Below are 15,896 nucleotides of genomic sequence, written 5' to 3' on the forward strand. Positions count from 1 at the left end.
TAAGATACAAGTCAGATTTCTGGCATCCCCTGCAACAAAAATGACATTTTTGGTGAGATACTCCCAACAAGAACACGTCTAAAGGGATGCAGAGCCAGCAATTTTCCTCATTAGAGCCCTGCAGCTGCCACAGCTGACAGATAATTATGAAACCACTCCCATTAGACCCACTCAGCACAGAGGAATAAACAATGATTTCTTCAGAATAACAAAAAGTAGGAATCTGCAACAAAGTTAGTTAAAATCCCGCAATGTACAGAGATCACCCAGAGGGGAATTTTTTTTTCTCAACAAAAGTGGAGTTACGCTTTAAACATTTGAGATGTTTTCTATTGTGAAAACAATATGGAATGAGATTTGCAAATCATCGTGTTCTGTATGTATGTAGATTTTACACAGCGTCACAGCCTTTTGGAATCAGGGTTGTATTTTAAACCGGTGTTGCTGCTGCTAATATTACACTGATAATGGTATTGTATTTGGTTCTTGACATTTGCACAGTTTGACTTTTTTTTTTTTTTATTTACCCACTAGGTGACAGACTACTTGAAGCGGTTTGAAAGCATACCGGACATGCTCGAGCTGGATCATCTCACCGTGTCAGGAGATGTGACCTTTGGGAAGAATGTATCACTGAAGGTGTGTACAGTATGCTGAGTCAGCCACTGATATTGTGCTGAACTTGGCCAGCCTTGTCAGTGCACTCCCCTTTTATTACTCTGTCAGGTGCGATTAATGCCTCACCAGCATGTACAGCACATAATTCATGAGAGATCGGAACAGTCCCCTCTGAACAATGGCGGCAGAATAAGAATGTGAAGAGCAAACAAGAAATGATTGTTTAACAATTGTACTAATGGGCCTGCATTACCCCTGTCTGTTTGCTGAAGTTGTGCTTGGGTTATCTCACCCCAGCAAACATGTTATTTAGGGGAATATGAAGAAATCATTTTTCATACAGGGAGTGCAGAATTATTAGGCAAATGAGTATTTTTGAGGATTAATTTTATTATTGAACAACAACCATGTTCTCAATGAACCCAAAAAAACTCATTAATATCAAAGCTGACTATTTTTGGAAGTAGTTTTTAGTTTGTTTTTAGTTTTAGCTATTTTAGGGGGATATCTGTGTGTGCAGGTGACTATTACTGTGCATAATTATTACGCAACTTAACAAAAATCAAATATACAGTATACCCATTTCAATTATTTTTTTTACCAGTGAAACCAATATAACATCTCAACATTCACAAATATAAATTTCTGACATTCAAAAACAAAACAAAAACCAATCAGTGACCGATATAGCCACCTTTCTTTGCAAGGACACTCAAAAGCCTGCCATCCATGGATTCTGTCAGTGTTTTGATCTGTTCACCATCAACATTGCGTGCAGCAGCAACCACAGCCTCCCAGACACTGTTCAGAGAGGTGTACTGTTTTCCCTCCTTGTAAATCTCACATTTGATGATGGACCACAGGTTCTCAATGGGGTTCAGATCAGGTGAACAAGGAGGCCATGTCATTAGCTTTTCTTCTTTTATACCCTTTCTTGCCAGCCACGCTGTGGAGTACTTGGACGCGTGTGATGGAGCATTGTCCTGCATGAAAATCATGTTTTTCTTGAAGGATGCAGACTTCTTCCTGTACCACTGCTTGAAGAAGGTGTCTTCCAGAAACTGACAGTAGGACTGGGAGTTGAGCTTGACTCCATCCTCAACCCGAAAAGGCCCCACAAGCTCATCTTTGATGATACTAGCCCAAACTAGTACTCCACCTCCACCTTGCTGGCGTCTGAGTCGGACTGGAGCTCTCTGCCCTTTACCAATCCAGCCACTGGCCCATCCATCTGGCCCATCAAGACTCACTCTCATTTCATCAGTCCATAAAACCTTTGAAAAATCAGTCTTGAGATATTTCTTGGCCCAGTCTTGACGTTTCAGCTTGTGTGTCTGGTTCAGTGGTGGTCGTCTTTCAGCCTTTCTTACCTTGGCCATGTCTCTGAGTATTGCACACCTTGTGCTTTTGGGCACTCCAGTGATGTTGCAGCTCTGAAATATGGCCAAACTGGTGGCAAGTGGCATCTTGGCAGCTGCACGCTTGACTTTTCTCAGTTCATGGGCTGTTATTTTGCGCTTTGGTTTTTCCACACGCTTCTTGCGACCCTGTTGACTATTTTGAATGAAATGCTTGATTGTTCGATGATCACGCTTCAGAAGCTTTGCAATTTTAAGAGTGCTGCATCCCTCTGCAAGATATCTCAATATTTTTGACTTTTCTGAGCCTGTCAAGTCCTTCTTTTGACCCATTTTGCCCAAGGAAAGGAAGTTGCCTAATAATTTTGCACACCTGATATAGGGTGTTGATGTCATTAGACCACACCCCTTCTCATTACAGAGATGCACATCACCTAATATGCTTAATTGGTAGTAGGCTTTCGAGCCTATACAGCTTGGAGTAAGACAACATGCATAAAGAGGATGATGTGGTCAAAATACTCATTTGCCTAATAATTCTGCACTCCCTGTACAGTCTTCACCAATGGGTATTGACCTCTTATCCATAGGAGCAAGCTAGGCATAAGACTTGTTAAAAACAAAGTAATTTGCATAGACACACCTATGGGGGCTGTCTCACTGGTCCAATACCCCCCTGCTATCAGCCATCCCAACTCAGTTTGTCTTCTGCCTAGTTAGGAGTGAGATAGGCTCTCCCTGTGCTGGGGCTACAGTCTCAGACTTCTTCAAAATTTTGATGCTGTTATTTTCTGCAAATGTGTTTTTCTTTGCACTACTAGCTGTTTATTTCTCAGCATTTAGTTAGTCACTTCTTCAAGATGATGACGGCATAGCGGAGCTGGGAGTCACACTGGTCGTCCTGGTATCCCAGGACAGAGGGCCTTATGGAATCCCAGCCTGCCATCGAGCGTTTAGCAGGCTATGCGTTCGCTCTGGCCTCGCAAACGACCCATCCCTGTCCTCAGGGATGCAAGCCTGCGAGGTGGCCACCTCGCCTGGACGTCCCACCCACGGTTCCGTGCGTTACTGGCGTCCTGCGTTTTTGGCTGACAGCACCCCCGCCATCTGGGGTGGGAGGTTTCCCGTCGATGTGAGGCACCCCACGCCATTGGGTACGGTAAGTAAATTCTGTGTGGGGCCTCTGTCTGGGGCTGGCAGTCCTGTGTGTCTGTAGTATCCCCTGATGTCTGTGCGTTTTCTTGGGCTCCCTTATCCCGGTCCCTGTGGGACTTCGATTACAGCTAGTACGCTATGTGGGGGTGTTTGTGGGGGCCCTCCCCTGTGTGACACTTAGGATGTGTTTGGGGGTGCAGACACGTGCGGCGGCCACTGCGGGGTTAAAAAACTGCCCGTCCGCCATTTTAGGTGTGGGCAGCATGCTGGCTTCACTGTGGGTGCTTATACAGCAAGTAATGTAGTGTGTTTTGGCGCCATCTTGTGTGGGGCAATGTGTTTTTTTCTGAGCACATGTCGGCGGCCATTTTCCCGAAGCCTCCCATTACTTTCTATGGGCAACCATTTTTCCTTGGTCTAAAATCCTTGTTCAGCCTATTGCGGTGACATCATTTCCTCTTTCTGTACAGAGGAGATCAGCAGGCGTGTAGGTAACACTTATGGGGTCTGTCTGGCTGTCAGCTATTTCCTACTTGGGGGTCTGTTTGCACAGTCCTTCATAGCGGTGTACTGCGGGGGATCGCGGTGCGTTTTAAAGGGCCAGTACCTGGAAAAAAAAAAGTTTTTTCCTATGGAGTCCCAGGACAGCAAATTTCCCCCAGCTTTGGTGGATGATTCAGGTTCCTCTGTATCTTCTGCTCTGACTGCCGCACTGGCGACTTTAGCGTCCAAAGTGGATCTTTTGATGACTGGATGGGATACTAGAAAAAGGCCTAGGCTTTCTCTATCTTCTGATTCTGAATCTGACATGGTTGCCATAGATAGCATGCCCCTTGAAGGGTCTCACTCTTCCCAGTCTGAAGGGAAGGCGGGGGTGGATGATTCACCCCCTGGGATGGCCGAGGACCGCGCAGCCATGGATGCGCTGACCAATGCTGTAAAGGAAACACTACATTTAGAGGATGAGCCTCTTTTGGTACCCATAGATCCCATTAGGCGGCGCAGGTATTTCTTGCCCCGCTGAGTTCCACGAAACTGTGAATGAACAATGGCGCAACTTGAAGCGCACTTTTGTGGTGCCAAAGAAGTTTCAACTTCTCTATCCCTTTGCGTCTCCTACGGATTCGCAATGGTCTGTGGCTCCTAAAGTGGATCACACTGTGGCCATATTGAACAAGGCCACTCTGGTACCCACCGAGGATTCTCCGGTGTTTAGGGATCCTACGAATAGGAGGCTGAAATCTCTTGCCAGACATTCCTACATGGTGGCGGGTTCTTTGCTAAAACCTATTTTCGCCTCTGTCATGGTGGCTCAAGCCGTGGCCGATTGGACCAAGGTGCTCAGACGCACCCTCGTGGCTGATTCTGCCCCCCTACTACCTTGGAGATGGTGGAACAGATTTATCAAGGGGTCATGTATTTGTCAGTGTTGGGGTAGTTACTCAAAAAATGTAACTAGTTACTTCTGTAAATTGTAACGAGATTACTTTACTAGTTACTGCATTTGAAAAGTAACTTCAGTACTTATTACTTTACTTTCCTCTTTCTTAATTGACCGTGTAGAAGAAGATACAGTACATGACACTCTTTCTGCATAGAGTTTAATGTATAAATACAGGCTTTGGGAAACATGAGAACAAAACCTGAAAAAACAGAATAAAACATAAAGTGCAACAAAAAGTCATAAACTTCATCCCTCTCTATTCTTCGAAATAACGATTGTATCGCACGGCTTGGGTAACGCAGGAAAGCGCGTTCCTATAGCCTAGTAAAGTAGTGTAGTTACTTCCTATAGCCTAGTAAAGTAGTGTAGTTACCAATAGAAGTATTGTAACTAGTTACATTACTTCGTTACCAAAAAAGTGATGTAGTTACTGTAATCAGTTACTTTGTAACTAGTTACCCCCAACACTGGTATTTGTGCGATGCGGCCTTGAATGACGCCCCATTAGCTGCGCGCCTATCTAGTGTCGCAGTAATTAATCGCCGCTTGATTTGGTTGAAAAGCTGGTCGGCTGACCAGACTTCAAGGACCAGACTTCAAGGAACTTCTGACATCCCTTATGCGGGGTCTCGTCTTTTTGGAGAATCCCTGGACGAATTGGTTAAAGGTATCACTGGGGGCAAGAGCACTCTGTTGCCCCAGAATCCTAGGGGTAAGTTTGTCCACGGTAAGCGGGGCCCCTCCTTTAAACCAAATCAGGGTTCCTTTCGTGCCTTCAAGGCACAGGACACGGGGAAACCTTTCAAGGGCCTGGGCGGGCAAGCCAAAACCCGCCCAGGCTGGTGCGGCGGCCCAGTCCGCCACTGCATGAAGGGGCGCCCTCACCTGTTTCAGGGGTGGGGGGACGTCTGCGCGGTTTCCTCCAACCTTGGCTGCTCCGGATTCTGGACAGGTGGGTTCAGGAAATCATTCGATCGGGTTACAAGATCGAATTCCTTTCACGACCGGCGGACAGGTTCTTTCCCTCAAATCTTCATTTGACCCCAGATCGGTTGCAACATCTTCATCGGGCGGTGCAGGATCTGCTCGCTCAGGGGTTAATCGTCCCGTTGCCACATTGGGACAGATTTCGGGGGTTTTATTCGAATCTGTTCACTGTGCCCAGAAAGGAGGGCAAGGTTCGTCTGATTCTGGATTTGAAAGCTCTGAACCACTTTGTGCGCGTTCAAAAGTTCCGCATGGAATCGTTCCGCTTGGTAGTGGCCTCTTTGAGTCCGGGAGATTTCCTGGCCTCCATCGACCTGAAGGATGTGTATTTACACATCCCCATATTCGAGGGTCATCAGAGGTACCTCTCGCGGAGGAACACTATCAATTCGTGGCGTTACCCTTCGGTCTCGCTTCGGCTCCAAGGGTCTTTACCAAAGTGCTGGCTCCTGTTCTGGGCCTGTTAAGGGCACAGGGCATTGCGGTCTTGGGATATCTGGACGATCTCCTGTTAAGATCAAGTGCCAGTCAAAGCCTGCTGCGCAATCTGTCCACTACGGTTCAGACGCTCCAGGAGTTCGGATGGACCATCAACGTTCAGAAGTCGACTTTGTCTCCTTCGTTTCGTTTCCCATATTTGGGAATGGTCTTGAACTCCGCCCAAGCGAAGGTGTTTCTGCTGGAGGACAAGCTCCACACCCTGCAGAACGAGGTCAGGTCCCTCAGGGACAACGAATCCTCGTCAATCAGGACCTGTATGCGGTCCCTGGGATTGATGGTGTCCGTCTTCAAGGTGATACCGTTTGCTCAGTTTTACACGCGGCCTCTCCAAGCGGAGATACTGGCCAGATGGGACAGGCTTCCTCAGTCCTTGAACCTGAGGGTGTCTCTGAGTCGCCAAACCAGAGTGGATCTTCTGTGGTGGCTCCAGTCCTCAGCCGTAGCGGAGGTAAAATCCTTCCGGCCGTTGCTGTGGACAGTGATTACTGAGGATGCCAGCCTGTCAGGCTGGGGTGGCGTCCTGGGCAACCTGTCTGCCCAGGGCATTTGGTCGGTGGAGGAGTCCTCTCTACCGATAAATATCTTGGAATTGAGAGCGATCAGGCTGTGCCTGCTCCATTGGTCAGATCATCTTCAGGGCCGCCCTGTACGGGTGCAGACAGACAATGCCACTGCGGTGGCTTACATCAACCACCAAGGGGGCACCAGGAGTGCCCGGGCGGCCCAGGAAGTGACAAGTATTCTGTCTTGGGCCGAGACTCACGTCTCAGCGATTTCTGCAGTCCACATTCCGGGTGTAGAGAATTGGCAGGCCGATTATCTGAGTCGCCAGACCCTGGACCAGGGGGAATGGTCCCTGCACCCAGAGGTGTTTCAAATGCTGTGTGCGAAATGGGGATCCCCGGATGTGGATCTGTTCGCGTCCCGGTTAAACAACAAGGTGGGAAGGTTCGTGGCAAGAACGCACGATCCTCTGGCAGACGCATCAGATGCGCTGGTGGTGCCTTGGCACCGATATAGTCTGATATATGCCTTTCCCCCCGATTCAGTTGTTGTCCAGGTTCCTTCGCAGGTTGGTCTCGGAACCAAAGTTGGTGATTCTGGTGGCACCGGACTGGCCGCGCCGGTCTTGGTACGCAAACATCATTCAACTAGCCGTCGAGCCTCCATGGCGGCTACCGTTACGAGACGATCTACTGTCTCAGGGACGGATCTTCCATCCTGCTTTATAGTTGCTGGTTTTAACGGCATGGCTGTTGAAAGCCAGGTCCTGAGAGACAGGAGTCTCTCCTCAGAGGTCATTCCTACCTTGCTCAAGGCTAAGAAGGCCTCGTCTGGTAAGATCTATCACCGTACCTGGAAGGCTTATTTTGCCTGGTGTGAATCCAGGGGCTTCCCTCCTCGTTCCTACTCGGTTGGCCTTCCTACAAACTGGTGTGGACCAGCGCCTTGCGTTGACCACGATTAAGGGCCAGTTGTCTGCACTGGCTGTTCTTTTTCAGCGCCCCTTGGCATCTAACTCTTTGATTCGGACCTTTATTCAAGGTGTGCGTCATTTGGCCCCTCCTCGGAGGGCGCCTCTACCTCCATGGGAATTGAACTTGGTTCTGTCCATTCTACAACGTTCTCCCTTTGAAAACATCAGGGAAATTTCTTTGCCTCTGCTGTCTAAGAAGGTTGCCTTTCTAGTGGCGATCACTTCTGCCCGCAGAGTGTCGGAGTTGGCGGCTTTGTTTTGCCGTTCCCCTTACCAGGTGGTTTATAAGGATAAGGTGGTCTTGCGACCTAACCAGTCTTTCCTTCCAAATGTGGTTTCGGAATTTCACCTTAATGAGGACATTATTTTGCCTTCGCTCTGTGCGAACCCTAAACATCCTAAGGAGTTTGCTTTACATTTCTTGAATGTTGTCAGGGCGATCAGGGTTTACCTGTCGTCCACTGAATCCTTTCGGAAGTCGGATTCTCTTTTTGTCCTTCCTGAGGGACCTCGGAAGGGTATGGCTGCGTCTGCGGCGACCATTTCAAAATGGATCAGACAGACGATTGTACAGGCCTTTTCGATTAAGGAAAGGGTACCGCCCTTCCCTGTTAATGCACATTCTACCAGGTGCGGTGAGTGCGTCCTGGGCCTTTCCGGCATCAGGCTTCGGTGGCCCAGGTGTGCAAAGCTGTGACTTGGTCGTCTGTGCACACCTTTTCAAAGTTCAATAAACTTGATGTTCTGGCATCAGCAGATGCCTCTTTTGGCCGCAAAGTTCTGTGTGCAGCAGTACCTTAAGGGGACCCTAGTTATGCAGGTCCCTGACTGTTGGGGTTATTTCCTCCTTGTTTATTTGCTTTCATCGGTTGTTGCTCCAGTTGAGCTTTTATGTTACCCGGAGGATACCTTCTGATCACGCAAGGTTCCTTTCTCTGCTGTGGGTGCTGTGTTGCCTTTTCTGAAGGTTGCATTTTCCCACCCCTCATGCCTACACTGCTTTGGGACATCCCATTGTTGAAGACTGTATGAGTGGGCGGCGACTGTCAGAGGACGTAAGAGAAAACGGAAATTTTGTAAAATCTTACCGTAAAATTCCTTTCTCTGAGTCCTCTGACAGTCGCCGCCCCCACCCCTCTATTTGGGGTTCTTTGGACTTTAACTGCTTGCTACCAAACTGAGTTGGGATGGCTGATAGCAGGAGGGTATTGGACCAGTGGGACAGCCCCCATAGGTGTGTCTATGTAAATTTGTTTTTAACAAGTCTTAAGCCTAGCTTGCTCCTATGGATAAGAGGTCAATACCCATTGGTGAAGACTGTATGAGTGGGCGGCGACTGTCAGAGGACTCAGAGAAAGGAATTTGACGGTATGATTTTACAAAAATTCAGTTTTTTTTTTTTTTTACATAGTTTGTGAGGTTGAAAAAAGACATCGGTCCATCCAGTTCAACAACTTATGATGTGTGTGTGTGTTTACTGTTAACCGTACATTGTATACCCCTCTATGTTGTGGTCTTTAAGGTGCCCATCTAATAGTTTTTTTAAACTATCAATGCTCCCTGCTGATACGACTGCTTGTGGAAGCGAATTCCACATCCTTACTGCTCTGACAGTGAAGAACCCCTTATGTATTTTAAGGTTAAACCGTTTTTCCTCTAGTTTTAGTGAGTGGCCACGGGTCTTATTGTATTCCCTTTCTCTGAAAAGTTTGTTCCTTATGCTAGGATCGCCAGTACAGTATTTGTACATTGGTATCATATCCCCCCTCAATCGTCTCTTCTCCAGAGAGAATAAGTTCAATGCTTGTAGTCTTTCCTCATAGCCGATGCCCTCCATTCCCCTAATTATTTTTGTTGCCCTTCTCTGGACTCTTTCCAGTTCCAGCACATCCTTCCTGAGGACCGGTGCCCAGAACTGGACAGCATTCTCCAGATGTGGCCGGACCAAGAGTCTTGTAGAGTGGGAGAATAATCTCTTTATTTCTGGAGTGAATCCCCTTTTTTATACATGCCAGTATTCTGTTGGTATTGCTTGCTGCGGCTTGGCAGTGCATGCCACTGCCAAGCCTGTTGTCCACCAGAACCCCCAGGTCCTTTTCCATCTTAGATTCACCCAGAGGTTCCCCCCCTAGTCAGTAGCTTGCTTTCGTGTTTCTGATGCCCAAGTGCATTACTTTACATTTTTCAACATTAAACCTCATCTGCCATGTAGTTGCCCACCCCATAATTTTGTTCAGGTCTGCTTGTAAGGTTTCCACATCCTGCATAGAAGATATTGGCATGCTTAGTTTAGTATCATCCGCAAATACTGAGATTGTACTAGATATCCCCTCCTCTAGATCATTTATGAATAAATTAAACCGGATTGGTTCTTTATATCAAATAACTTTATTGAACATTTAGCACAAACATTAATGAAGAAATAATGTATACTGTATTCTGTATAGGGCCAGAGAAAAAAAAATAAAATGGTACTTCTTATGCCACGGGCCACTTTTATTCCAAATGAAGCTGGAGCCAAAGCTTGCTCCCACTTTATTATGTGACACATTGCAGGTACCTCTCATTGGTGCCTGCATTGCATTGTGAATGCTGGGAGCCAAGGTGAAGCCATTCGTCACAGGACTGTAGATGGGCTGACTGCTACAACAATTGTCGATTGCTCCAGGGGGCCTTTCAGGTATGAAATATACATACTTATATTGTCCATATTGGACCAATGTAAGTAGGTGTAAAAGTCATGCATGAAGTTCAACTTGGTCACTGCAACTGCTCAAGAAAACCCAACAGTTTTTGTCCCAACCACTTAATATATAAAAAAAGATTAATTAATATTCTAGAATTACAAATAGTGACCATGTGCAGTTATCAGCAGACAATATTTTTATGTGATCGTTCTTCTTCGCCATAGCAAACAACAATAATCCACCATGTATTGGTTTGACTTTAACAAAGTGAATGCTGGCTTTGCAGGTAAGAATGAGCACTTGGGAATGAAGAGCCCCTTGCTGTAAATCCGTCTAAGGTGTAATATGTACCTTGGCTTACCATAAGAATGAAATGTACAGTAACTTATAACGTCCAATCTGATATTCCTTTACGATGTCCAATCAGTGAAAAAGAAAATCTTGTGGTTAGGCTTTACAGCAGTTTGCACTTTGCCCTAATGAATTGGGTTAGATGAATGGACAGTGGGATTCATGGATAGGAGGGCATGGGGAGCAGTGATACGACCACTGCTGCAGGTGAAGATCATGGTACAGAAAATACTTGCTGTATCATAGAAGAGGAAGGGGCCATGGTATTAGAACGGGATTCTCCATTTGGTCAGTTTGGTTTTTTAGTCAAAAATTCCCTTTAAATTACCAAAATGGCAGATTTCTGGAGAAATCGGTTCTTTGTTTAGTGAATGCCTCTGAATGCTGGCACATTTATAGGTAAATACCTTCTATCCTGCCCCCCTCCACTATTTTTGTGCTTGTATATTTATACAAAACATTTTAATATCTTAAGTGGCAAATATTATTTAGATTTGTTCTGTCAGTAAATGACCATCACTGCCTTGCATTTCAGGTACCTTCAGTTACAAGCGTATATTTTAGGTGAAAAGCCATGCTGTGTATATGGTACAAAGTGCTCACCACCCACACAGCCATCTAACCTAATTGGTTCAGGGTGGGTTGGTGAGAGCATTTAGTGTTCAAATAGATGTCAACTAGAATTAATAATGATTGACGAGAGTCACATCTAAAACCTACACATTGGAATGCCCACTGCTTTAATTTTGGTTTGTTCTTAAACCTGAACTCAAGTTACACGTTAAAAAGAACGTGAAATAGCAGAACGCTGAATATAAGCTTAACATTTAAAAATAAAATACCCGTTAAATTATTTCTTTGCAAAATAAATCATCAGTTACTTTTACAAAAAAAAATGCAGCAGAGGATGAATATGACAAACTGCACTTGTTTATGGGAGTCAATCCGAAAGATGAAGGCTTAGAGTGGTTCTCACAGAGGGTGCGTTGGGTCTGGGCTTACATCGTGCAGGAGGAATGTACATGAAGAATTTGTTTTCCAGCTGGAGCTTTTGCAGAAAAAAGGACAATACGCTCCGCACATTGCTTATAGTACTGTCATCTTCCTGTATACCAGGTGACTGGCATCATAGGCAATATGTTTTCAATGAGCCTGGAGTTCAACCTTAACACTTTATAGGCATGTACAGTCAATCTGCATTTCTATAGAAAAAAAAGCACAGAAGGTCCACATGGGATGGCTTGCATCTACTTTAAGAGACCATTTAAGAAACCATAACACCGAAGTCGTGCAAATAAATGAAAAACAACATAAGAATGACACAGTGCTTACCATTACTGCAAATTCTTCTCCTAATCAAATGAACAAATAGTATCTGTACCATACCCTAGTCCCTGAGTGCCGGTTCACAACATTGGTGCGATGTGGGAACCCTGCAAATCCACTGCGTGTTCCCGCATTGCACCCGACTCGCAGGCAGTTCACACTACCATATGCGAATCGCTGGGGGTGTCAATACAAAGGTAATGACACTGCCAGAATAGTTTGCATATCGCAGTGCGAACTGTCAATTTGGACAGGAATCGGATCGCATAGATGTGAGCATACGATCAGATTCTGGTGGGGACCAAAAAAAGGGTCCTGCACGACTTTGGCCTGAATGCGCTGCAAATTCAGCCATACAAGCTGTATGGCTGAATTCCCATCGCACAGACCTCGCATGTGATTTGCATAGCAGTGCGAATCACATGCAATGTTTGACATTGCTATATTGTGAACCGGCACTTAGGGTAATGGTTTAAGTATTTTGTGGCTAAGCGATTGAAGCAAATTGTACATTTCTGCTGGTAACACCTAGGTGGAGGCAAATGAAAGTACAGACAGAAAAATCCACAAGGTGCTAAAAAAAAGCAAGGCTTTGTTCCTCAGTGAGACAGATAATCGTTATATTGGTGTTATTGACACGTAATACATGTTGCTAACCCTGCTGCTGTAGTCTGGCCTTACTGAATGTGTCTTCTTTCATATTTTGATATTTTTATTCTATTAGGTCTTTAGATGAATCGTGTTTTCATATCTACTGCCACTGTATTAGGAAATTCACTTTCCCTAAATTTGTTCCCAGAGTGAAATGAAGGGTGTACTCTGTGGGCAGTGATACCGCTGCCCGAGTCACGGCGCTGAGAGATCAGTGTGCGAGTCTTGCAGTTTACCTTATTAGACTCTAACACGTAGCCTGCTGCATAGCTCTTTAAGCCTAGTACAAACTACTTGTTTTTTCTTTCAACCCACCGCTTGAACTGACAGCTCAGGTCAGAGCCGCTGTACTAACAATCCAATGTTAGTACAGCAATCTCCCCTGCTGAGCTGTTGTGTTCTGCGCCCCCCCACCAGAACACTCTGGTCAGCGCTCGCAGCCATTGGGTGAGAGTGCTGACCGGGAGATGGTCGTCAGACTGTTTTCAGTCATGAGCCTATTGGCCGGTTCCTATTGATCGATCTATCTATTGAAATCTAGGCTTTAGTTATAGTGTTTGGTGAAATTACCCTTTTAAGGTTTTAGGATAGTTTATATACTTGTTTGCTAAAGTACTATTTCCATAATGTATGTATGTGTGTGTATATTGGAAAGATTACACTTCTATTTTCTTATCTGATCTGTCACATACATAGTGAATAAACTGTAATGGTCCTATAAATGCTTTTATACACATTTGGATTAGAGAATGAATGATTATGCCTGGTGGCAGAGAGACATCACTGGCTTATTATAGGGAGAAATAGTGTTTGGCCAGAGGGTGTCTTTTGGCTCCGAGGGCTCACTGACATTTTATCATTTCCCACTCTAACCATAACCTTGTAGATTGCTATGTCTGCGGACTCAAAGTGATAGTGTTGTGTTTATCAGACTTTTTTTGGGTAGTTTAATAAACATGTGTTCTTTCTTTGTGTCTTCTTTAGGGCACAGTAATTATCATTGCTAATCACGGTGACCGAATTGACATCCCACCTGGTGCTGTGTTAGAAAACAAGATTGTGTCTGGAAACCTTCGGATCCTGGACCACTAAGCCACTGTCATCACCTCTACACATACCTATTTTTTATGAATGATGTACAGTACCCAATAATAAGAGTTCTGAATCCAGGTGGCTGGTACCCAGCTGATCTGACCTCTGCAGTCCTTATCCCTACACTATTGTCAGTATTGTATAATGTCTGTGTGATATATAGTCTTTATTTAAACAAAGAAGAATTATTCCCTGTTATATTTGGAAGCAATAAATATAGTATTTAGTAGAAGAGAAAGAGAACCCTGGTGATGTAGAAGACCCTTTAAAGTGCAATACCGTCCTTCTGTGTGACAAAATAAAAAGGACAAACCAAAGCTTACGTGTGACATTAATTATAGCATTTTATATTTCTTTTTAATTTTTCTTTTTTTTTTTTGTTCATGATTTTTCGCATACATTTTATTAATTTTTCAAGATACTGTACAGATACATGGAAAAGAAGGCAATTGAAACGTACACATTATATGACAAGTAAAATGTCAAATACAGTGGGTAAAAGTAGGGAAGGAAAATGCATAAATATACTCAATCAGAAATATGAGTAACGGGTACCGTCAGTAATTTGGTGTTAGTGTGAGCAGGGATTGGGGCGGGGGGGTAGTATTGGCCCCAAATCAAGGTGGAAAATGATGCAAAATACATGGAGAGTCTCAAAAATATACTGTGAATGTCGAGAGGGGGATGTAATGTAATGAGCTCTGATCACCCTATAGCGGAGAAGTTCAAGGGGGGAGGTTGGTGCCAGTTGTGATAGGTATAACAAGAAGATAAACGCAGAGAAAAAAGCAGAAAAGGGGGGAAATGTAGGCGCAGGACCCAGCTGGAAACCCCCATTGTAAAAAGCCATCATTGTATCATCAGAGTGATAGTAGGAAGTGATCGAGGTTATTCATTTTTCCATATCTGGTGAAATCCAAGATCAGTCTGCTAAGTAAAGTCAAAGACAAACAGAGGCGCCTCTAAGTGTAGACTTTATGCAACAGGTTTAATGAATAAAATTATGCAAGTACTTGCCGTGAAGAAGGAGCGCGGCTGCCCTCCCCCAGGCAGCAAGCACGCTCGAAAACGCGGCGCACGCAGATGACATCATCCAGGTTCGACTATCCACCAAGCCTCGCTGTCAAGCAAATACACCGAGCCTACTTCCTGGTTCTAACCTTGCCGTACAAGCTGGCCACGGCAAAAGGATTTCGGCTCCAGCAGGACGGATGTCCATGACCGGATGATGTACACTTCTCCACACTGGAACCTTGTTTTATGGGCATGAATATATGCTTACTAACGTGAGTGCATAATTTTATTCATTAAACCTGTTGCATAAAGTCTACACTTAGAGGCGCCTCTGTTTGTCTTTGTTTTAGCCCTGTGGAACCCCTGGCTTTTGTTTTCTGGATGGCTGCCCTACATTGTGGACTTTTTCTCCCCCTGTGCCATTAATGACTTTTAACTCTATGGACTTTTGGTTCCATATGTGAATCAAGCGCCTGTTAACATTGTGCTAAGTAAAGTCTCCTATGGTGTTGTGAACTTGGTTTCTCTGAATAGGTTGTGTACCTGTATCCATCATTTTTGGAACTTGGGGCACAGCTGTATTGGAGTGTGCCCTGTACTTTACATCCCCAAAAGCAGAATTGGGCGTGAATTTAGGCACTCAATCTGGGCTCAAGTACCATTGAAAATGTACCTTGTGAGGATTTTCCTGCAACTGAATTTTGGCGCATTTGGAGAATTCTGCTGGCATTCTGATATACAGTAAAACCTTGGATTACAAGCATAATTAGTCCCGGAAACATGCTTGTAATCCAAAACACTCTTGTATCAAAGTACATTTCCCCATAAGAAATAATGGAAACTCAGATGATTCGTTCCACAACCATTTATTCATAAATCCTTCAGTTTATAGTCCATATAAAAAGATTATATGGATCATAAAATGTCCATCCACAAATGGCAGCCTCCACAAGGGGATTTGTAGCTCTTGCTGGATTTTGCTTCTGAGTATAAAAGAGAAGAGAGGCGCCTCTAAGTGTAGCAATATGGTTACATTTAATGAAGTTACAACATTTAGCAACGCACATGGTTGATGATTAAAAGAGGCACATCTAAGTATGCAGGCATCTGGGGTAAAGCTGTCCATGTAGACCGTCCTCGGCACTGCTGACTCTCACCGCTGTCAGTCTGCAATCGTGACCGAAAAGACTACCCTGCAGTAGAGCGATCTGAAAGTGAGGCTTGACGTGCTCGTG

At 45.0% G+C, this 15,896-nt stretch overlaps 1 protein-coding gene across 2 annotated transcripts in view; it reads left to right on the forward strand.

The window, feature by feature from the left end:
* The window catches only part of UGP2 (UDP-glucose pyrophosphorylase 2), a 241,091-nt gene extending 227,127 nt beyond the window's left edge, over window positions 1-13,964 (forward strand). For both annotated transcript variants that reach the window (XM_082250159.1, XM_082250158.1), the window contains exons 9-10: window positions 535-639; window positions 13,540-13,964. In XM_082250159.1, the coding sequence (XP_082106285.1) occupies window positions 535-639; window positions 13,540-13,647 (213 nt within the window). In that variant the 3' untranslated portion in view covers window positions 13,648-13,964. The remainder of the gene's footprint in view (window positions 1-534; window positions 640-13,539) is intronic.
* The last annotated feature ends 1,932 nt before the right edge of the window (window positions 13,965-15,896 follow it).

This window comes from Pelophylax lessonae, assembly GCF_965119305.1.
Source record: "Pelophylax lessonae genome assembly, chromosome: 3".
Taxonomy (NCBI): domain Eukaryota; kingdom Metazoa; phylum Chordata; class Amphibia; order Anura; family Ranidae; genus Pelophylax; species Pelophylax lessonae.